Source organism: Haplochromis burtoni, unplaced genomic scaffold, assembly GCF_018398535.1.
Source record: "Haplochromis burtoni strain Fernald_Lab_line unplaced genomic scaffold, NCSU_Asbu1 Contig_17, whole genome shotgun sequence".
Classification (NCBI taxonomy): Eukaryota; Metazoa; Chordata; class Actinopteri; order Cichliformes; family Cichlidae; genus Haplochromis; species Haplochromis burtoni.
The window spans coordinates 1,759,519-1,783,253 of NW_024582378.1; the positions used below are offsets into that span (position 1 = coordinate 1,759,519).

The window sequence follows — 23,735 nt, forward strand, 5'->3', positions numbered from 1 at the left end:
CGCTGTTTATACTCAAGAACAGGAAGGCCAGATTAGACTTTTCCAGAGAACATTTCAAATAGCCTGCACAGATCTGGGAAAAAAATATTGGGACAAATGAAAGCAAGATAACCCAGAACGATGGGAAGAGAAGAACATGGAGAAAGAGATCTAAAGTATATCACATTAACAGTGAAACACGGCGGAGGAGGCGTTATGGCATGGGCTCGTATGGCTGCCATTGAAACCAGACTGCTAGTGTTTCTTGATGATGTGACTTCTGATAGAAGCAGCAGGATGAATTCTGCTGTGTATGCGGCTGTACTCTCTGCTCAAATTCAGCCAAATGCTACAAAACTGATTGGACAGAACTTCACATTTTAAATGGATAATGAGCCAACGCAAACTGCTAATGCAATCCAAGAGTTTCTCAAGCAAAGAAAGGGATATTCTTCAAAGGCCAAGTTAGTCACATGCCCTCAACCCAACAGACCATGCAGAAAACTGAAGGCACAGAGACCCACAAACAAGCAGAAACTGAAGGTGGCTGCAATAAAGACCTACCAGAGTAGCACTGAGGAGGACACACAGCATTCATGTCCATGGGTTAAAGCTGGAAATTTGCACTTCAATCACATTTTGATCATTTGATTGAAAAGTCACTTTGGTGGTATACAAGGGCAAAACTGCAGGAAACATGTCATTGTCCACATACTTATGGAACTGTATGCATGAATTCATTCAGACTGTTATCAGTTACAAATGATTAAGATCATACAGACTAAAGCTCATCTAGTGACCCTGGACCTCCAACTAGTCACGGAATATCATGGTTGCAAAATTATTTTATAATTTTTCCAGAGTTTTTTAGATGTGGATGGATTTTACGACCACAACCTTCTGACAGTAGGATGATGGGAAGTTGATGCTTGGAAATCTTAAGTGCAATGGTTGGTTACATACTGGTCTTTTATAAGGAAAATTGAACCATTTCATTTGGTTTTTTTAACCAGAAGTATGACTAAAATGAGATTACTTATATTTAAATTGAACTAGACACAAAATCTGACAGGGGAAATGTGACTTAAACATAATAATTGGGCACGTAATCCTGTCGAAGTTTGAGCATTTGAGTAAATAACTTCCAAATTGAAAGCTGAAAGTCCAGAGCTTCAACAATCCCTAAATCGTATGCACATTGCAGAAAAAGTTTGACTCGTTCGATGTTACACGGTGGACACACTGCTGACATCCTGCAGCAGTTTCAGTAAAAAGTTGGTTGAAATGGACCAGAACGATGAGGCTAATTAAAAATAATGAGCTGCATGGGTTGTACCAGCCAGATAAGCTTATCACGAACCCTGTCACAGTTAAAAATAACATTGTGTCAGAGGACTGAGGTTTCACTTCACCGCTGTAGCAGAAGGAGGCATTAATCTGAGTATAAAGCTCCTTCATTCAAATTTTATTTTATTTTTTTAATTCACCATGTATTATAATTACTTTAAATAATAACAAATTACATTATTCTTATTATCTTTTTGAGTACGTGTGTTATTTCATTACATATTTTTGTTCTGGTAATAATTTAAACTGAACAACCTCTGGAGGATCATTTGTGCCAAGTTACTCATTCAGAATGTAAGTAAGTGCACTTAAAAACAACTTTAAAGCCTGATGGATCGATCTAGCGGCTGGAACATTACGTTCACTTGTCAAGGCCCATAAAATGTTTACAGTGACCATATTGGGTGATACTTTATTGCAGAACAAAGCTAATTTTCCTCTAGCGGTACTGTGGTTTTTCCATCATCTGATACAGTTTACTAAAGTCCCGCCCGCCTTCAACGAGACCTGCAATAACAGGTTAACGGTGATTTCATTAGTAAAATAGCAGCTGAGTTTTTTTGCTGTGTGTGTTTATGTCTCAAAAATATATACAGTGTTGTTCACTTACTGTGCTAATGGAAGTTTATACACCCTCTTAGACATACTTGCAGAAATCCTCGCTTTTGCATTCATCCACACTTTAAATCTGACGCTGCTTACACAGCTTACAACAGGATTCTCCTCTTTCTTACCCCATCAGACAGAGAGGAGGATGCGGTGTTGTCCTGAGGGCTACAGGGTGTGCTGCTGGTCAAGAAGCTGCCTTGCTCCCCACCTGACAGTGCAGGTGAGTGGGGTGCTGAGAGAGTGTCTCCTCCTTCCTTGTTCCCTTCCTTCTCCTCTTCCAGGGGGATCTGAGGAAGCCCTGGAGGCCTCCCCAGCACTGTCAGGGCTACATAGGAGCCCGCTGCCAGAGAGGAGTCATGGGAAAGGAATGAAGGGAGGGTGAAGGGAGGGGAGAATATAAAAGCCATCAGAACCAGCTTAGACAACCCAATGTGTCAGACCGTTAGAGAAACAATAAGCAATCTGCAGAGCAAGTATGCTTATATGTTATGTCATGAGATAATGTGCTGTTTGAACTGCTAACTGTAGCACTTATGCTGCAATAACTTATAAAGGCAGTGTTTTGGCTTTGAGTCTATATATAATAATACAATGTTAGCTGACACGTCTCATCTTTTCTGATAAGTCACTTAAGATCTTTTTGCTCAAATGTAGTTTAGGATTAAAACAACTCAACTAATGTTTATGTTGACTTAATAATATCTTCTTAATGAACCTTGTAAATCACAGACAACACAACAGATGTGATACAGCAAACTAAGGATGCAAATAATTAGAGCATACTCACATCTTATCAACTTTACAACCTCTAGGTGGTTTGAATGTGTAACTAAGGTCCCGTTGACCTGTCCAAACACAAAAAGCATTAGCAAAGAATTTCTACAACTGACCAACATATGTTCCTTAAAGCCTAAAACCCACAATTATACTGTTTTGTTTATTTCATTCGTGGTAGTCACTGTTTCTATGTGGCATCATTCTGTTTTTCTGTTATTCTAAACAAACCCCATGACAACATCAAAAGTATCGGTGGACATCAGTCCATCTCACTGACTTCACTGTGCTTTTAGTGGCTCATTTGTTATTTCTGAACATGTTTAAAAAGAGCCACAAGAAATGTATGCATGCATTCATAACAGGGAAGAAGCTTTGTGACACAAAGCTGAAGTGGCTGAAAAACATTTGGTTAGCTGATCACTTTATTATTAATTCTGTTGCTTTTATAGTACTTTTTCAGGCATTTTATAGCCTTTATTTTGATAGACCAGTAAAAATCAGATGGGAAAGTATGGAGAAAGCATGTGAGCTGTTGTGAGACCCTGTTTTTATAATATTTCTAAGAAAAGTAAAAACACATAACAGCTGGGATGGAAGAAAATTGATAGAGATAAAGCAGGACTTACAACATGAACAGGTCACACTGTGAACTGCATGTTGGTTTTCTGATATTTTATTACAGTGCAAATAATCTATAGATTCTTTTTAACTTTCTAAAGTCATCAGTCCAGTCATTACCACGTCTCATTGTGACTGCCCAGCTGTGCAGAGGTGAAAGAGTGATGAAGCATGAAACTGTTCTGTGTAGCTCTCATTTGTCTATTGTTTGGGAATCGAGCACAGCATCAGTTCAGGAAGGTACAAAGTGAAATTCAGCCACAAACACAGCAGCTCAGCTGATCTAAATGCCAGCCCACCTTACCTAATGGCTCAACTGACACCCTTATACGCATCAAATTAGCAAATCACATAGGGAGCGCCATTTAAGCTACTTTATCTTTCCTAATAACCCCTGGAGAACATAAAAATCCCTTTGGGGTTGCATCATGAAGGGCATCTGGTGTAAAAATCTGACAAATCGAGCATGTGGAGCTAGAAACTGTGGCAACCCTCAGTGAACAAGGCAGCAGCCTGTCCAACAATTGCTGCACATCTGCAAGCCTTTGTGCAACCCACCTCCATCGCAGCTTCCCTTCTGATGCTGTTCCTGATTTTTCTTTCCTTTTGGGTCATCTTGCGGCTGCTCTTACTGCCTCCATCATTCCAATAAATGCACATCACCGCTTACGGAACTATCCATCTCCTTTTTTAGTCCTAACTAAACTACTTGTGGCGCGTTTTAAATTGCACACTATCAATGTCTCCTTGAGAAAACATTGAAAATGTTTGTGCCAAAGTCAAGAAACAGTAGTACAAAAACATCCTGCATTCAACTTACTACACAATGCTAATCCCTTTGTCATTATCTGTGAGGTTTACTGTACAGATACTACATTGGAGCAGAAGTACCACTCTGAAAACATGCCTGATACCCATCCCATTGTGTACAATAAATACAGATTTCCTAAGAAATAAGAACTGGATTTGAATCTTTATTTTGGGGAACTAAATAAAAAAAAAAGTTTTAAAACAAAGGAAAAATTGGTGCTAATGTGCTCTTGTATTTTAGACTCATTAAGGTTCATTTGCTGATCCCAGAGGCAAGAAGAAAATAAATGAGGAAGCTAACCTTAATGATCCTATCTCCTGTCTGCACACCAGCTCGCATTGCAGCTCCATCTGTAATGCAAAAGACAGGAGAGGGTCAGAAGTAGTGTGTGTGTGTGTGTGTGTGTGTGTGTGTGTGTGTGTGTGTGTGTGTGTGTGTGTGTGTGTGTGTGTGTGTGTGTGTATAAGAAGTAAGAAAGAGAGAGAGTCTTACCATCTTTGACCAGCTGCACAAACACAGGGTTGTCTCCACTTACTGTCAGCCCAAAGCCATTTTCATCTCTCTGGATTATCACACAGCGCTGGACCAGACCTGTCACTCCCACACACACACACACACACACACACACACACACACACACACACAACACACACACACACACACACACACACACACACACACACACACACACACACCACACACACACACACACACACACACACACACACACACACAGTACCCAAAGCGGTAAAAAAACAAAAAGAAACTGTGGACGACTTTGTTTTGTGGCATTTTGTTTGTGTTACAAAGATGAAAGCATCACACTGCTGTTGTTGTTGGATGTGGTTGATATCAACATTACAAAATTACTGAGAGCAGTAATATATGAAGTTTAATCTCATTCTTTTGCACTATAAACCTCGATCCGGTACTGCGGGGGAGAAAAAAAAAAAAGCATTCACACAGGAAGTGACAAATTACAAGACTGAAATGAAAATAGTTTCTTAAACAGTCTCCTGCCGTCTTTGCTGAGACTCACTGCTAAAAGATCTTCATTTTTCCTCTCATCTCTTGGAAAGAGTTCACTGGAATAATGTTTAAAATAGTCGAGAAAATCAAAATAGATACCACAGAGCAGCAGAACTAAAGGTTGACACTAGCTTAGTTATTGGTTGCTTATTTGTTGTTTTAACATCACAGCCTGGTTTTATTATTAGAGAAAACATCTGTACTTATAGCTTTATATTGCTAAAGTAAAACTTGTTGGAGGGAATTTGTTGTTTTGTCTGGAAAAAGCTGATTTTTTAACACAGATTTTAAATACATGACCACATCTTTGTTTTAAAGCTGTGATAGTGATGGTATTGATTGTTCTCTGCTCTGCATGAAGACATAATCTAAAATAATAACCTGGAACACATTTAGATCTGAAGTTGTATGACAACTATACTTTAAAAAAAGTATGGTGTTCCACAAGGGTCAGTTTTAGGTCCTCTATCAAATCTTCCTTCACTTACCTCAGAAGTTATCTTTATTCTGCAGATGTCACTCAACTTTATATAAACATATACCAAACCTCAGCACTTAGGATGAATTTGTTTGTTTGTTTTTTGCAGAGAACAATATCTGTGTAGATATGTGTAGGCAAATAGGCCTCAAACCCAATTCTAAAGCTTAAAACTACAGTAGCACACGATTCTGGGCCAAAGGCACACCAGCACAGTGCTTAAACCTGACAGGAGGAATCACACAGATAGAAATAATAAACAATAATAATCTTTTTAACCTTTTCACACATAGTGGTCACTACAGTTGACAGCTATTCAAAGGCTTTTTTATTGTATTTGTGTCAGTGTTGATGGTATACTTGCACAAAAACACAAAACAGTGTATATTATTTATTCATTTGTCAAATTCATATGTAAGTGCATTCACATGTAAAAACCCTTTGAAAAGTACCTGTTTAAAAAATTAAGTTCAAAAGTCTTTTTTCATGCCTAAAGATGAATAAAAATAATTAAGAAAAAAAACCCTGATCGTGGTTGTCATAATTTATGCATGAAAGGGTTAAACTCACTCCCTATCTAAAGCAGAGACGTTGGTCACACGTACCTCCATTTTGATCTTAAGTGGGCAGAAGAAGTGAAACTGTATGTTCTGTCACTAAAAAGGAGTTTAACTACACATTTAATCACTGACACTTCCTAATATAAGAAGAGGAAGTGCGATTTCAACACTACCAGTACAGTGTTTCTCTATGATAAAGAAATGTTGTTGTAGTAAATAAACAAATCTGTGAGCACGACTCTCTGGAATTAAACTCCAAGAACAAAATGTATAAAATTACAGAAAATGTTTTGGTTTCATTGCCCAGACTGTACTGTAACTATAAAAGGAAATAGTTTCTTTTTTATACTGTAGAGCCAGTACTTATTTACTTTGGTGTAATATGAATGGCCACAGGAGCGGTCTCTATCAGCAGGAAAAGCTGTAAAACTTATAAAAATACATTTAACAGTCCAAAATTGATCCTCCTTCACATTTTTCAAAGCCATTCAGGTGAACGGATTGGAGTTTATGTTTGACTTCTACTGTTTGACAGCCCTGATCTAAAGGTTGAATGCAACAACCTAATGCCTGTAACTAAAATGCTGCACTTGCAGTGCGGTTATCCTCTATGATCCCCCTCGTTCCTCATTCCTGTTAACATGAAAGATGCACAGACTTCTTTGTTAACTATATACACTATATTTATAAAAATGATCAGGTAAAACGGTACAGTGCTAGACCAACCATGATTTTATTATCCAGTGGGAATGAATTAAATATATAAAGACACTGATGTAATTTCACAATGAGATCTGTGTTATGTTTGAAAAAAAAATATATATATATAAGTTATATAAAACCTAACTTGTATCGTCTCAAATATGCATCAAAAATATATTTAAATGACAACTGCTACAAAGAGTAGAATAAATATTACTCTGATTTAATCTCATCCATTGGTCTTACCCACGTTTTGTTTTTTAAGCGGTAAGAAAGCGACGCCCTAATTAGACATTGAACTAAATGTCGCATAAATGGCACAGAAATGCCCATCAGCTCACGCCAGGAGCACAGCTAGTAGTACTCATTTTAATCTGACCAATCTTTGCAGTCCTCTGAGGTCAGGGACTCATTTTGCAAACCGAGCTGCGTCTATAATAAAATCCTACAAATCAACCTCACCAGCAACATGAAATCTGCAAAGAACATCTGCTAGATCAGGAAAACTTGATGTTCTTCCTGCAGCCACTGAGGAAGTTTAGTGCAATCTGCCTGTCTGGTTACTCCCACTTCAAAGAACCATCAGAGAGAGTTGAGTGGATAATTGGTTGTCTTTTGGACTCCATGAGGAGCCTCAAGACTCCAGGGTGAACAAAAGGGCAGAAAGGATTAATGTAAACCCGGCAACCCAGGCAACCACCTTCACAACTTCTTTCTGAGCGCAGCCTACACCCACACCATCTCTATTCGCTCCCCCGCCAGCCTCTGTGATAAATACTCTAGTGGACAATATCTGTTTTAAAGTTTTAAGCAAATTGGATGCAAAAGTTCAGGCTTAGAAAAATAACACTTCAATAGTACAAGTGTAGAAAAGAAAGCTGCATCACTGATGAAGCTGGAACTCTTTGTCTACGTACTATTGTGCTATTTCCCTGAGCAAAGACTTTGCTATAATCTGATTTTTTTTGTCTGTCCAATTATTGAAAGCAGAAAGATATTTAAACTTAATTTGAAGTTAACACCACAGAACGTTCAAGTGATGCAAAACAATTCATTTCTGCACCCGCACATCGGTACAAGCTGAGATTAGAAAGTTGCGTCACGAGCTAAGAATCGATCCCTCGTCATTCATCGAGCCTTTATGACGGATATTTACAGATAAACCTTCACATTGAATTCACAAAGTGAAAATTCTGCAGAAAGTGAATGAAGCAAATGAGAAAACAAAAGTGATCAACAAATCCAAGAAAATAAAGAAATCTGTGTCTGTTACCTGTAGGGTCGAACTCATGTTTGAGGGAAGGAGAGGGTTTCTCATTCTTTGGCTTCCAGTCTGTGGGCTCCCTGTTGAGAATGCTCGGAGTCCTAAAGAGACAAAACATCAAACCTTAAAAGTCAAAGTTTAGCTGCAGTTAGTAAAGCTGAAGTTGTTTTCCGAATGTCCTTCCAAATGAAATCCTGATGTTGCTCTTTTCATTCTTATATGAAATACATAAATATATATAAAATGTTTGGCTGCTCATCATGCCATTCATTCATTTAGCTTTTATGGGTCTCTGCATATTCAAAATATACATTAAATTATTTCACAGGAAGCAGTGTGGGAGCAGCAGCGCCGGGCAGATGTTTTGATTGATGTTTAAATGTTTCTGTCCACCTGTAAAGATCCTTCTAACGGGTATCTGTTTTAATAAATGTGCAGCGTTTCATTATCTTGGTAAAATAAAGCCATCTCGAGTCATTTCCCTTCATCCTAGTAGCATGCCGTAATCTGTAATTCCTCTAGTGGCCACATGAGGCTGGCTCAAAAGTGAGTCAATGTCCCATAGACTCCAATGTTAAAAAGCCCAACCAGAGCAGAAATAAACATGTTTAAAGCCTGAATCACATTTTTTACTATTGTCTGTAGTTATAATTACTTTAACTTTACATTTCAACAACATGAAGGCGCTCATTTGCATTTTAGCTACCTGCTATTTTTTTTATTTTTTTTTATTTTTATTTTTTTTTTACCTCCAGTTATTTGCATTTTTAAAGCAATTATCTGATTATCCTGAGGGGATAATTATACTAACACGTTACTGAGTTGACTTTTTGAGGTACCTTGGTACCGATTATCAGGGATCTGTCTCTAAAGTAGGTTAAAAATTCTGACTTGATAAAACTGTCGATGAGTCTGTAGTTCCACTTAGGGATGGACTAAGTGGAACTACAGACTTGCTGATGTCTAATTTAGAATAATTTGCCAATAAAACAACTCACTAAGCTCCATGTACTCCCACTTTCTTGGATTTTCTAAGCATATCCCCCACTGGAGCTGGATGTGAAGGTGGCAGCTCATTTATTAATAGCTGAGGCTCCCTCAGCTCGTCCCTCCCTACTCGTTCCAGAAGAGGGGGTTTTGTTTGTGCTGCTGTTCCTCCCTCGGACAATGGGGGCCCTGGGCTCTTAACAATGGCTCCCACGTCAGAGCCAACTTACTATACTGTGGCTTTGTGGGACACATTCCCGGAAACAGGGACCAGGGTTTTTGGCTTGGCCTGAGTTTCCTGAATGTGGGAGAGGGCTGAGAAAGAAGCAGAGGAGGGAGGCGGGAAGGAGGAGGAGGAAGGAGGTGTCTTTGAGGAAAGACAGAAGACTGGGCTTAGGAAATTTCAGCTAAACCTCCCAAAGTGAACAATCCAGTGTAAACTCTCCTTATGGCAAAGAAAAGGAGAGAAAGTAATTAAATGCTGGGATACCACATGACAAAGACATAGGAATATTTTCCGGTATGCCGGGCTCCTGGAAAACGAACCAGACTAAACATGCAGTGGATCCTCACAATTACAGACAAAAAGAGATAACTGTGGGTTATGCTGAACAGGAGACTATTATGGTTTTAACCTTGAGATCTGAACCTCCTCCTTGCCGTGGTTGGAAGAGATTAGCAGCTGATAGGACATGGTGAGAAAAGGGCAGACTAAGTCCTGCTCATGGGGTGGCAGTAAGTAAGTGTATGAGAAGAGGGAGGAATTCAGCTCTCAGCTCGTGATGTGTACGACACATTCGTGCAGTTTGGGCCCTGGGATCTGGCGAAAACATTTGTGACGCCTGAAAACACGTTTCACTGTTCTTCCACAACAACACGCAGAGTTATGACACTCTGACAATAAAATAAAAGGTTTATGAGTGTGCATAAAAACTCAAAACTGCAAGTTGCTGACATACAGTCGAGTGAAAAAGAAAGCACACACCACCTTTAGCAGCAATAACTTAAAGTAATCAGTTTCTGTTTGAGTTTATCGACCTTTCACATGGATCTAGGGGAATTTCAGCCGACTCTTCTTTGTAACGTTGCATCAGTTCACTGAGGTTTGAGGGAATTCACTTATGCACAGCTCTCTTAACGTCTCCTCACATCTCACAACATCTCAATCGGGACTTTGAACCTGTCATTGCAACACCTTGATTATTTTCTTCTTCAGCTGTTCTACTGTAGTTTTTAGGATGTGCTTGGGATCACTATAGTGCTGCATCAGCCAGTTTATTTGACTCTAGAATATTCTGGTAAACAGAGGAGTTTAAGGTTGGCTCAGTGACTGCAAGGTGCTCAGGTCCTTCAAATAATCACCCCTCAACTACCATGCTTCACAGTCGGTATGAGACGTTTGTGCTGTGTTTGGTGTCAGCCAAACATGGAGCTGTGCATTATGTCAAAACATCTCCGCTTTGGTCTCTCTGTACTCAGGACATTGTTACAGAAGTCTTGTGGTTTGTTCAGATGCAACTTTTCAAACCTAAAATGTGCTGTCGTATTTGTTTTAGAGGGACGAGGCTCTCTCCTGGCAACCCTTTGCCATACTCCTTCAGTGTTTTTCCCAATTTCACTGTCATTAACTTTAATATTTAATATGCCAACTGAGGTCTGAAGTCAAATCTGGGGAGATATTGTTGACATTGTGTTAACACAAGCCTGTATGGTCCAGACAGATAAACTTATCTGCTCATACTTGCTGATGATCACTGATAATAAAGTGGCTTTGATTAGCAGCACCCTGCTGCTACTCGCCTACTTAAACCCCAGTTAGTCAACAACGTCAGAAGTAGAAATCAGCCGGGCTCTACTCAGAATCCAGCAGGAAAGCCGCTAAGTGCCATGACAGCTCCCCGAGTTGCCAGCAATAATATGGCTTCCCTCTGGAGAGTTAATTAAACTCTGAATGCCAGGGCCATTTTCAGAAATTGTCACCAGAAAAAAACATTCCTAAATTCAGTGAAAAAAAGCTGTTAAGAGACAGATGGGGAACCTCGATGTGTTTTATGTGGGCCTATTAAAAACTTTAAAGAGTTAATGGTGTCTTTTTCGTAGCCACAGATGTTATTAAACCAGTTTTAAAATGCCTTTAACTGCACATCTACCGAATGTTCAGCACAAAAATCACACACCCACTTTAAACTGTGACGCCTAAGCCATCAACATGATATCCAAGTCATTAAATATCAGCTAAACTAAATGCTCGGGGATTACTTTTTTCCCCTTTCCCGTTCAGAGATGTAATATTTTTACAGTGCAGCACGTATATCCTGATAGGACCGTTTGTCCTGAAAAACTGATCCATGTAATCTAAATCACACTAGACGACCTCTTCGATGAATCTGACCATGCTGGACAGTCTTTGAAACAAAGTGATGGGACATGTTTCAGTCCTAACAATCGATGTACCTCCTTTTGTTGTCCTACAAGGAGGAAAAGAGTTCATGTCCATGTGAAACGTTTCCTGGAAGCCTAGAAAAAAAGGGATCATTAAAATCAACTGTTTTAGTCTCATTGGGCTGGAATACATGGTCACAGCTCAGACTTTCTTTGCTTGCTTACTGCAAAGCTATCAAAAGAGAAAAAAAGAGAAAAAAAAAACAAAACAAAAAAACATGCAACAATCTACTCGGGCCTCAGATGCCAAAAATACCAGACAATTCCTCTGTGGGATGATAACAGCAGCAAAGGACTTAGCTCCAGAGAGCTGGAAAACTGGAACGCCAATGAGTATGAAGCTAAAACTCCAAATATAGTAGCGCTCACTGTTTATTATGAAAGCAGCAGGCTACACTAAAATGCAAAATCATTTATGCTTTCATTTTGCTCTCTGTAACCCAAATTAAATGTCCTAAAAGAATATAAAGAATGCAGGAATAGGTTAAAAAGTTGATTTTAAAGGTGAATAACCAAAGCGGCGGTCTTATTGTGGGACTGACTGGAAATTTCTGGTACTGTAGTTTGTTTGCTGGAATACAGAGATGTGCAAGTATCAAAGCTGCACCAGCTCTGAGGCTTTGGAGAAGAAAGTTTGCACAGGACTTTATGCCTCCCAGGATTCAGTAGCTTCTAGAAACACCTTCAGCAGCAATAACATGATGTAATTGTTTTTTATAGGACTTCATCATGACTCTTCTTGATATCTCTTGAAGTTTTGGGGCATTTATTTATCCACAGCTCACTAAAGCATTTCAGTCAGGCTGAAGTCTGGACTTTGCGCCACTGCAACAAATTGATTCTTTTCTTTTTCAGTCATTCTGATGTAAACATGTTTACACGCTGTTGCACGACTCAATTTCAGCAAACAGTGCTCACACTTCACTCTACAAAACTTTGGCATTCAGAGGAGCTCATACTCAGCCTAGTAACTGCAAGGTACCCAAATCATGCCTCCTCCACCACCGTGGTTCACAGCTGGTGTGAGGTGTTGAGACATAATGCATAACGAAGAGGGCCATGTCTGGCCAACATCAAGCACAGCTTATCTGCACAAACATCTTCACTTTGGTCTTATCTTCCAAAGGATATCGTTCCACAAGTCCTGTGCTTGAGATGAATCTTTGCAAACTTAAACCTGTTATGTTGGTATGTTCTTTTTTTAGAGAGAAGAGGCTTTCTCCTGGAAACACCTCCAAACAAATCATACTAGTTCAGTCTTTTTCTAACCGTACTGTCATGAACTCAAACATTTAACATGCTAACTGAGGTCTGTGGAATCTGAAATGTGCATAGAGCCCCCAACCCCCAAAATATTGAGCGTAGCATTCATGCAGAATACAAAGTCAAGCATTGTCACGTCAGCTCATCAGTGCCAGCCCACATCTGCTGATGGCACAGCTGATATCCCTCTGAGCTTCTCTGTCTCATATAAAGTGAGATATTTAAGTTGGTTTGGGCTGTCACTGTTTTTTGTTGAGGGATAAAGTTAGCAATACTTATTAATATTTTATTTATTTCAACAAAGCCTATAAAAAGACCAAAACTAGCTCCAAACCCACTACTTCTCAGTGAAAAAGTTGATATTTAGCAACAGGAGAGATGATGACAAAATAAAATAAAGTGTCTAACACATTGAAGGACCTATGCACCCTCTGCAAAGCTCATAGATGGCCCTATTTCTATGACATCAGTGTCACTAACTCAGGGTGGAATCCCTGATATGTTATGGCCTTTCTAATTTTATTTTTCTCTATCACTCATTTGATTTTCATCCCCCCAATCCCTCTATTTCAAGGATCCTGGACTAAACAGAAAGGACCACCTTCACATGAACGCTGCCTTGGGGAAAAAAGAACAAATGCACAGACAAAGATCATTAGTAAGATCAATTCTCCATAAGTAAAACAACAACTCTTTCCAAAATGAATATTATCATGCCTGCTCCATTAATAAATCACTCTGCATTTCCATGTGACATTATTGGCTCCCTCCACAAACATCCAAATTCAATAGAAGCTTGTGAACTTCCAGCAGTGATCCAATCAAAACGCTCGACAAGGGCTGTTAAAGATTATCCAGTCATCCTCAAATGGATGTTTTAATATTAAATTGACTCACCCAGCACTATATGGACTAAATCTGTAGTTTATGTATAATTTAAATAATAAAGACTTAATTTATTATTTTCAGGTACCACAAAAGGTACATTTTGGCCTCACAAATCATGATTGTATTAAAAAAAACAGGGAGAGTACACTCACTGATTACTGATTAGGTACACCTGTTGAATTGCTCAGCAAAGCAAATATTTAATCAGCCAATCACGTGGCAGCAACTCAGTGTATCTGGGCATGTGGACTTGGTCAGGATGACCTGCTGAATTTCAAACAGAGCATCAGAAAGGTGACTTTTTGTTCCTTCTTCCAGACTCTAGCTGGATAAAATAAAACACAGTAACACATTAATTATACGTGTAAAGGTAAAGGCACATATAATTTTTAGCTGTTTGTCCTCAGGTGACATGACAAATTATTGCATAATCTCAGGGTATATTAAGAAACTGATCATGTGGACTAACTTCATAATGAACTCAGCAGTAAGAAATAAGCTGTGTGTTTCAGCCACATTTACTATAAAAAGGTCAAACATATGCATTTACATGGCTACATGTGCTAAAATGTGTGTTTATTCCTGTTCGGACGCGGTATGCGTGCCAATTTTGATGCTTGCATGCATTAAGAACAACATGAAGTTAACTGCTGCACTGTCCGAGTATTTCAGAAACTGCTCATCTACTGGGAGGGTTCCCACAATGTCATCTCTAATGGTCTAAAAAAGAGAAAATGACCAGTGAGCAGCACGTCCTCTGGTGAAAATGCCTTGTTGATGTCAGAGGTCAGAAGATAATGGCCAGATCACTCTGCCTGTTAGGAAGGCAGCTCATTAAAACCAAAGTATGCACAATCTTAAAGTAGATGAGCTGCAGCAGCAGAAGACCACACTGGGTACTGCTCCTGTCAGCTAAGTAAAAAAAAAACAAAAAAAACAGGGCTATAATTCACCAGGGCTACCAAAAATTGGACAATAGAAGACTAGGATACTGTTGCCATCTCCAGTGAGTTTCTTCTGATGACTTTTTCCAGCAGGATAGCACAAATAATCTCAAACTGCTCTCTTGAACATGACAATGAGTTCACTGGACTCAAACGGCATCGTTGGGATCTGGTGGAGCAGGAGATTAGCATCACGGATGTGCAGCAACCGTGTGATGCTATCATGTGGATATCATATGGATCACAATCTCGGAGGAATGTTTCCATCACCTTGCTGAATCTATGCCATGAAGAATTAAGCTGTTCTAAAGGCATGAAGGGGTTCAACCTGATAACCTCATGGTGTAACTAATAAAGTTCCTTTCAAACCCTTTTAATGTTGGCTTATTTATCCAACAAGATCCTATAAATATATTTTTAAAATAGCCTCTTTTTACCTTCCCTGTGGATATTATGTTTGTTTAACTTGCATTAATATAGTATCCTATCTCAGGTCAACTTACAGTCAGGGAAACCCAGCGGTTTTCCAGTTTCTATTAGCAAGCTCTTGCACTGTAAATGTCGTGATCTCTGTCCGGCTGGTAGTCAGCCTGCACTGATGTGTCGCCAGCAGAGTTTTAGTCAGGAAGGGCCTGATGGACATTGTTTAGCAATGATGTCACCACTTCCTGTCTGGGCTCTGGTGGTAAAGGGCAGTGAGGCGAGGGGGGGGGGACCCATAGATCAGCAAAACGGTTTGACAAAGAGCAACACAGCTGTTCAGAGCAACAAAGCTTTTGGGTTTATAACTCATTCTTCACACCAGTATCACTCAAACTTACAAAAAAGCAAAAAGCAAAAATAAATCTCTGACAGGTTTACAGTACGGGGCGGGGAGCATTTAGAAACTGCACTGAAATGAGCTTCCAACAAAGACAATATGCAGTCTGACCTCCTCCTTCCTGCATCCTACTGCTTCCCTGATCTCGCCTCTGCAGCCTTTTTCCAACTTTTAAGTGCATCAAAGATAAAGCCAAAGTTTTGAGGAGTATCTGTAATCATATCTGTGGAAAATAGACTGTATGTCATCTGAAATGTCATCACTTCTTTGGAGGCAAATTTTACAGCTCAAGCTCATCATCAGAATCAGAATACTTTATTAATCCTTAAGGAAATTCTGTGACAATTATCTGAGTGTCAGGAACTCCACTAGCACATACCTACCAAGCACTTTTGTGCAGTTCAGCAAGCAGACTCAGACACAGTGCTTTATTTATTTATTTATTTATTTATTTAGCAGAGCACATTTGTGTGAGACGAGATGTTAGATCTCGACACCAACTTCTCGCAGCAGATGACTTTCCTGGGCTGAGAGCTGTTGACAGCTGAAGCCTGAGACGAGTAGCTTTCACAATGCTGTCTAAGGTTTTTTGTATGCTCTTCATTAGGCGGTGTGTCATCCACACCGGTGGTTAGTTGTGACTTGTCCCTATCGTGAAACTAATACTTTTCTCCCTTATTAACCTCATCGCTGTCAACAGGGGCTTTTAATGCGTCTCGCCCTCATAATCCCACAATCGCCGTGCGCCAACAGACGGGGATCGTCTTTAATAGAAGTTTTTTTTCCTAAAGGATTTTTATAAACTGCTAACCAAGAACTCATAAACCTATGTGCAGGTGTATATTTGACTAATGACTGAATCCCAAGATAAACCAGTGGAAACCATTGCTCTACAGGAAGTCAGTGGGACAGATTTACATGCCTTTGCATGTTTTTAGATTTTGATGTTCTTTGCATCAGGTTTGTACCAGCAACTAACGTTCACTAGCATCAGAGCCCAGGTAGAGGTATGAGATCGACCTTATTATCCAGGTAAATGGAGACAATCGTGCATGCTTACGCCATGAAGAACACTGTTCCTACATGCAGCATTTTTCTCCTCAACATTCAGTTTTTTGTTAAAGTAAAAAAACATGAACTGCATCTTTACATTTTACAAACAGTCCTCTAAATTCTATCAATATCATTCTCCACAAAACCGACTGACCTCAGTATATCCAGCAGCAGTCTGATAAACAAACCACCAGATTATCCAAACTGTTTAAACCATGTGGAGATAAAACTAAAAGTGATGACGCCTCATTGCACATGCACACGTATGACAAGCAGGATGGATCAAATTTGAACAAGGAAGCACATCTACAAACTGTGAACACTGTTTACAAAAGACATTATTTCACTGTTTTTCTTTTCTTTTTTTAATTAATCTGTCTAACCTGTTTGTCTGAGTTTATTTCCTTTGCAGACTTATTTTTAGCCATATTTCCGATCCATCCCAGCTGTAATAAACAATTCCTTTGTAGGTCTAAAAGCTTACCGCTTCTGTCCAACCTGCAGGAAGCTGTGCCTGCGCCTGAAGCCCAGCAAGACTCATTAACCTCAGGAAAGAGGATGGTTTTGGTTTCTTCTGCAAGGCGAGGCAGATGGGAGAACGTGTCCCATCAAGACCGTAAAATATCGCAAATGTTACCAGAAACCTTGCAAAGGGGGGGCTGAATTCTTCTCACTGAGAAACACTTGGACAACCCCCAGGCCGTGACCCAACCACTGCTGGAGTTGGCACATTTGTTACCAGGCAATGACGAGCCATTTCAGTAATGTAGTAATGTGCATGTATTGTTAAGATAGTAAAACAAATTATATCAACAAAGAGGTGAGTATGCGAGGGACAGACGGACACTTTGTCATCGCACGACATCGAGCAAACATCTGACGGCAGCAGTCCCATTCAAAGCCGTCTAATCTGCAAGAATTTCATGAAAACACAGATAACAAAGACCTCAAATACACAGCGCACTACCATTTCTACAGTTAGAGGCTGGTAAATAATTAATATAGACAAAGACATGATCAGTGTCATGTTTCCAGTTGTAGCTCTTCCATAAAGATGAGGCAGAGAGTGAACGTGAGATCATTAGATGAAGCTGTCCAGAGGAAATGATACTGTCAGGGCTTATTCGTTAATCAATACAATATTTTTCATCCATTACCTCTGCCAAGAAGGTTATGTAATTGGTTGGGTTTCTTTGTTTCTTTGTTTGTTAGGCTACCCCTCAATTTTCTTTACCACTTATCCAAGTCTATCTCAGTTGTCATGAGGCGGGAAGAGTGATGCAATCTGGGCAGGACTCGTAGAGACAGAGGCAAACATTCACAGCTTTGCCCAATTTAGATACACAAATTAGCCTAACAGGGCTGTGGGAGGAGAGAGTCCATGCAGGCACAGGGAGAACATGTGAACTCCACACTGAAGCTGCCCCGCAGGTTCAAACCAGGAATGCTGTTACTAGTCACTGCACTGGGTGGTGGTGGTGGTGGAGGACAGCTAGTCAGTGGTAGAGCGATTTGTCTGGTTATAATGAACAACATGCTAACTAGTTACTCGAGATGGTGGCGTCCAGGTCCAAATTCTTAGAGGGTCATGTGGCGTTCAGCCACACGAGCCTGAGCAACAACAGGTCTGTGATGAGTGAAGTACTGAGCAGATGAGCATGTGTCCATCAAAGATAAGCATGGGTAACCCTTTCCCTTAAATGAGGAAATCCCTGTAAGTGTTGACCACAAGTTTGAATTGATCACGTCCCCCACCCTTCATAGACACCGCCCATCACTACTCACGATGGTTTAGTGAGTCCTGAGATCACTATCAAACATGACAGCCGAGGAGAAATAAAAGTTGTAACATATTAAATTTGAATAAGAAAACAAGGAAACATCATTTTTATGTTTTCAACAAATGAGATATCCTTCTGGATCCAGAGAATTTATTGCTTTTTATAATTTATTCCCTGTGGAGGGAATTTTCATTCTTGATCGAGGTCTGCACTTTTCCCACGTGTCCTTAATCAAAATTTATAATTACTATTATTTTATAGCGCTGTTGTTAAAGTTGATGAGTTTTTTTCCCCTTCACATAACAGTTATTTAAAATATGGTGCATGGATATTTCCATATTAGACCCAATCAGTATTTTGGTCAACCAATTTAATAAAGCAACACTGGCTCATATTTAGATTTATCATTATTGGCCTATATGGTGCTCAATGTGTGCCAAAACGTTATCCAAGAAAAACAAACAAACAAACAAACACACATGTTAGTTGAAACTGCTATCATCATAAAGCTGATGCAAATAATAGCAACTACATCATTTGCAAATCTCTGCAGCACATCATCATTATCTCTGCAACTTTTATGTATTATGAATCTCATGGTTTTATATTTAATACGTGCCGGGTCCTTTCTCTCTCTCTTTTCCCTCTCCCAAATTTTTTTTCCTATCTTATTTTGTCAAGCATTTTGGTATACCCTTTGGTTTTTAGTGTGCTTTATAAATAAAGTTTATTATTATTATTATTATTATTATTATTATTATTATTATTATTATTATTATTATTATTATTATAAGCTGCTAACTAGTTTAAAAATGTAATAACCAATGACCTCATATTCATCATGAACTAAGCGGCTTATATCTAAAGGATCTCAGCGAAGATCAGAATTTATTAAAACCAAACTGCTTTTTGTGGTTATAATTCCAGCAATCTTGGACTTGATTGTTTTTTTTAATGGATAAACATCATTGTGGTGGTTTTAGACAACATTTCTCGACATGCTCTTAAGCAGTTTCATCCAGAGTGAACTAAGAAGATTGATAATCACTTCTTCTATAGCTGTGTGTAGGGCCCCAGTCATGCAGGCCTCTGGGCTCATCCGTGTTCCCGTGGCAACCATCAACGTCATCCAGTTTGTGTGGCACTTTCTGAAGTTTCACTACAGCCCTGAGAGTAAATAGCAAATATCTGGAGAAAGACTTTGATGCAAACTAGAGGCAGCTGGACTAGTGAGCCACTAACCAAACCAATCACTTGAAGGTTTTTGGTTCAACACCCTCTTCCTGACTGATTTCACCTGATGACAGCCCACAAACTCCAGCGACCGCTCACCAGCGATTCGGTGATGTCAACAAGCTAGCCAGGGTTCCTCCAAATCAAAAAGGCCTCCAGCAGGGGTGGGGAACTCCAGGCCTCTGGAGAACTTCAGGACATGTTGAGGAGGTAAATTAGCCATTAAAATCAGCTGTGTTGGATCAAGATCAGCTGTGTTGGATCAAGGACACGTCTAAAAACTGCAAGACCCTTGAGGCCTGGAGTTCCCCCACCCCTGGCCTACAGAGACCTCCAAATATCGCTCATTCATCAAGATCTCCAACAAATAAACATCTTGCATCTCTCTAAATAAATTTACACACAACTAAAAATGCATTACTAACCATTTCTCTACATTATTTTAACAGTGACATTAGCACATTTGGTACCTTTGTGTCGGAGCGAGACCAGAATAAGCAATTTCCCTGATACTTTTAGCTACTGTGCTAAACTAGGCTAACCAGCGCCTTAGTTTAATTTAAAAAAAAGAACACCTGTGTCAATGTTAATAGTTATACAGGACAGTCCTAGTTTCAAATACAGACTGAGTTACATGACTCAGTCTGTATGATTTATGAGTCATATTTTGGCAGGCTTTCTCTTCTAGGGCCTATTAAGAATCATTAAGATTGTATGATCATTAAGCAGATATGAACACAGAAGAGACTCGTTGTCTTAAAAAACCAGCAAAGCAGTCGACTGACTGGGTCCTTCCTGCAGGCTGAAGGTCGAGAAATCAAATGACTTTGTTTGACTCTCCAAGGCAGTCATGTGTGCTTTTATTCAATAGTTTCCTCAAAGAAAACTCCTGACTGCAAAGTGTAAGAAAAACAAATACAGAAATAGCTTATATGGGATTGAATGTGAGTCAAAGTCAGCCTGTAATGTTTCTACCTCAGAGAAGGAAGACACCGAACAACATGAAAACATAAAATAATGATTGATTCTTTATTTGAGGTTGTTATCAGTGATTAATAAGGGTGGGGGTTAATACATTATACCTGCTTCCCTTTGCTACAGCCTGTCAGTGAAACTCCCTGCCTGTATTGAAGTCATGTGACTTTAGTCAAGGATTTGGAGATGTCCAAGGTCCAGTGACTGGTGGTGATTCCTGTGTGTATCCTAGAAAACATGCTGACTCACTGAACAAGTACTAATGGATGCCTTTCAAGAGTATACAACAAAAATACTCAGGAAACTCTCAAATTAAGCAATATATTAGAGACAACTAATTGAAAACATAGCAGCACCACGAAATATCCCTCTTCTGGTTCAACTCTGACAGTCATATTCTGGAGTCAAACAGGGGAAAACCCTGCCCAGTTCTGTGGCCAATTAGTTTTACAATGGACATGTTCATGAACTCCACTGAGAAAACTGTAAATTTTGATTTTCCCTGTCGTTATTACCTGGATAACGTTGCTGTGAGATTATTAAAGTTGCGTAAGTGTTTATCAAAGCCGTGTGCTTTGTTCGGCAGTCCAAGTAGTAGATGAAACAACTTTAAGTGTATTAAAATCCAGCTTTTAATTCCCATTTAAAATAAGCATTAAAATAAAAAAGTCTAAGCATTAAAATACATAGATGAATTGAATCGTTAAATCGCCGAATTAACAAAAAAATACGAAACTAAAATACAAATAATCCAATCCGATTATATGTTGTTTATGTTTTCCAGCCGGGAATATATTTTAAAATCAGGTGTTTTTTAATGGAATCTGGTGTGATGCACTAAGGTGTCTTTCCATTCACAAAACTGACCCGAAAACCCATTAGTCAGCACGTAAGCCAAAATTAAGCAACAAATAAAGACACGCAGAGAATAAGAGTGTGAGAGAGAGTGGCGAACTTACTTGTCAGCGAGTGTTGACTGTGTGCCACTCATTGGGCTTCCCTTGTGAGTTTCCGACGGCTTCACCCAAACAACATTACCATCATAACTCCCGACTCTTCTGTACTAAAACTGCTTCTTCATTTCGTCTCCTACGCGTCCATGCACGTCCCCGAAACGCTGCCGAGTCTTTACACCCAGCATGAAGGTTTAAAAATCAAAAGTAAAGCTCCTCGGAGACACAGGATGTGTGTTTTTATGTATCTATGGGACGATCCAGCTGTTTAAACGCCAGCAGAAGTGATGAAATGAAATTCGCTTCTTTCAGAAAGCAGCCGCTGCCTGCATCAGGAGATGGACATCTGGAAAAAACCTCAGAGAAAACAGGCTGAAAAAGGTTTTTCTCCCCAGCTTTCACATTCTCAGATTACCTTCAAGTTCAGAGAGAGAGAGAATCTCTTGTTTTTCCTTAGGAAATACTTCCATGATGACACTCCAGACTATTCCTGGTGTCCGGGGGAGAATTACGTCAAACTTTGGCTGCTGGATCCAAAATGAACTTTTTCCCCCCTCTTATTTGCGCGACGTCCCGGTGTTGTTCACTGCGCGGATGTGGACGGTTCGTGCTTTCTGGGGCATCCCGCAGCCGATCTTATCGCTAATTTGTGCGAAGAGTCGCGGTCGTTGCTCTGCTGTGTGATGCATTTGGGAAAGAGGAAATGCTTTGTGCCCCCTCCCCAAAAAAGAAGTGAAAAGAAGAGGAAAAACACACCTTCCATCACGATGCGTTTAGGAGCCCATCGGAGTTCTCTAAACTATACGCTTTATAACGAATATGGTGGGGTTTGTTTGTTTGTTTGTTTTTACATTATCTAACAGTGAATCACTTTCTGTGCAACACACTCTTAAATTAATCTGATTACACACAGATACACTTTACCCAAGCACAATTTGTGCAGTAAAGGATCGGGTTTTGCAGATATTATGTAGAAAAGTCTTTACGTGTTTTCATCTATTTAAACTGCTGCTTTGTTTAACTTCTATTTTATGCCATACATGGATGTCGGTTTTATTTCAGCGTGGCTTGGAGCACATTAAGAAGGCGCTCTGGGGGTGCAGACTTAATTTCCTCTTTTCTTAATTTCCTCAGCATATACTGGAATATAGCGCACTGAGAGTTTTCTCATTTAATATTATCCCCTTAAATAACTAACAGGTCTGTCTGATACTTAAGCTGCTTTAATCTGTTAGCTGATGAATCATTTTATTTTATGAACCTCCTGGCTTTAATAATCCATACACTCAAAACGTTCTGCATATTTAAATCTATAAACTATATTTATATAAATATGTATAAACTTCTTTACACTGACAGAGAAGGGCCACTGGTCCACACTACTTAAGACAAAACTGGGCTGTGTGACCCACAATGTAAAATGGGTTGGACAAATGTAAATGGATCAAATTCTGTTATCCTTAATACCAGAGTTAATAGTTTTGCATTATCTAAATGGTTTCTATTTTTATTTGTTCTCGAGTTTTTGCTGCCACTTCAATTCAGATTTATTTAGTTTCCAGAACAATTACTGTTCCGTGCATAAAGTATTATTATATTACAATATTTCGCTATTAATTGACAAAGCAACACGTGACAACAAGTGACATGTAAAAATATAGTATAGAATAGAAATCTTTGTTGTCATTAGAAATAAAGCAGTTTGAGATTGGGATGAGTCACTGAGCCACTCCTGTGTGGTGCAACAAGGTTGAAACTACATGCATACATTCATGTATGATTAAATAAATGTTACACAAGCATCCCTTAAAACTGTTACTTAAAAAACAAAAAAAGAAATAAACATTAGGCAAATCACAAAGTAGCACATGCACACAATACAAAAGAGGCAACTGGACCATAAAGTGCAGGGGTCAGTTGATGTCTGCAGGTCTGGAGCTATTCTGCAGTAAAGTTTTCTGACATGAGCGTACTTCATATAAATAGAATATTAATATATTACTATATGTGTTACTGTTAATCTGAATGTGCAGGTTCGAACAGGTGGTGCCAAGGTGATATCAGTCTTTTACAATGGTTTTGGCCCCGACCCTGCTTTGATTTATTTTATTTTTTTGTCTTAGTTGACGATATTGCACTATATATTATGGTTTCGTTTTGTTTTTTAAGTCAACCCGGAGACTATAGATCTTTATTTGACAATGTGGTTCATTGTAAACTGG

At 39.3% G+C, this 23,735-nt stretch overlaps 1 protein-coding gene across 1 annotated transcript in view; it reads right to left on the bottom strand.

The window, feature by feature from the left end:
• LOC102308955 (rho guanine nucleotide exchange factor 12) overlaps positions 1-22,231 on the bottom strand; it is a 47,322-nt gene extending 25,091 nt beyond the window's left edge. The window contains exons 1-6 of the mRNA XM_005916025.3: positions 21,520-22,231; positions 8,184-8,275; positions 4,634-4,732; positions 4,442-4,491; positions 2,723-2,780; positions 2,061-2,275 (exon numbers count right to left, since the gene is read on the bottom strand). Of these exons, the coding sequence (XP_005916087.1) occupies positions 2,061-2,275; positions 2,723-2,780; positions 4,442-4,491; positions 4,634-4,732; positions 8,184-8,275; positions 21,520-21,551 (546 nt within the window). The 5' untranslated portion in view covers positions 21,552-22,231. The remainder of the gene's footprint in view (positions 1-2,060; positions 2,276-2,722; positions 2,781-4,441; positions 4,492-4,633; positions 4,733-8,183; positions 8,276-21,519) is intronic.
• Between the last annotated feature and the right edge of the window lie 1,504 nt (positions 22,232-23,735).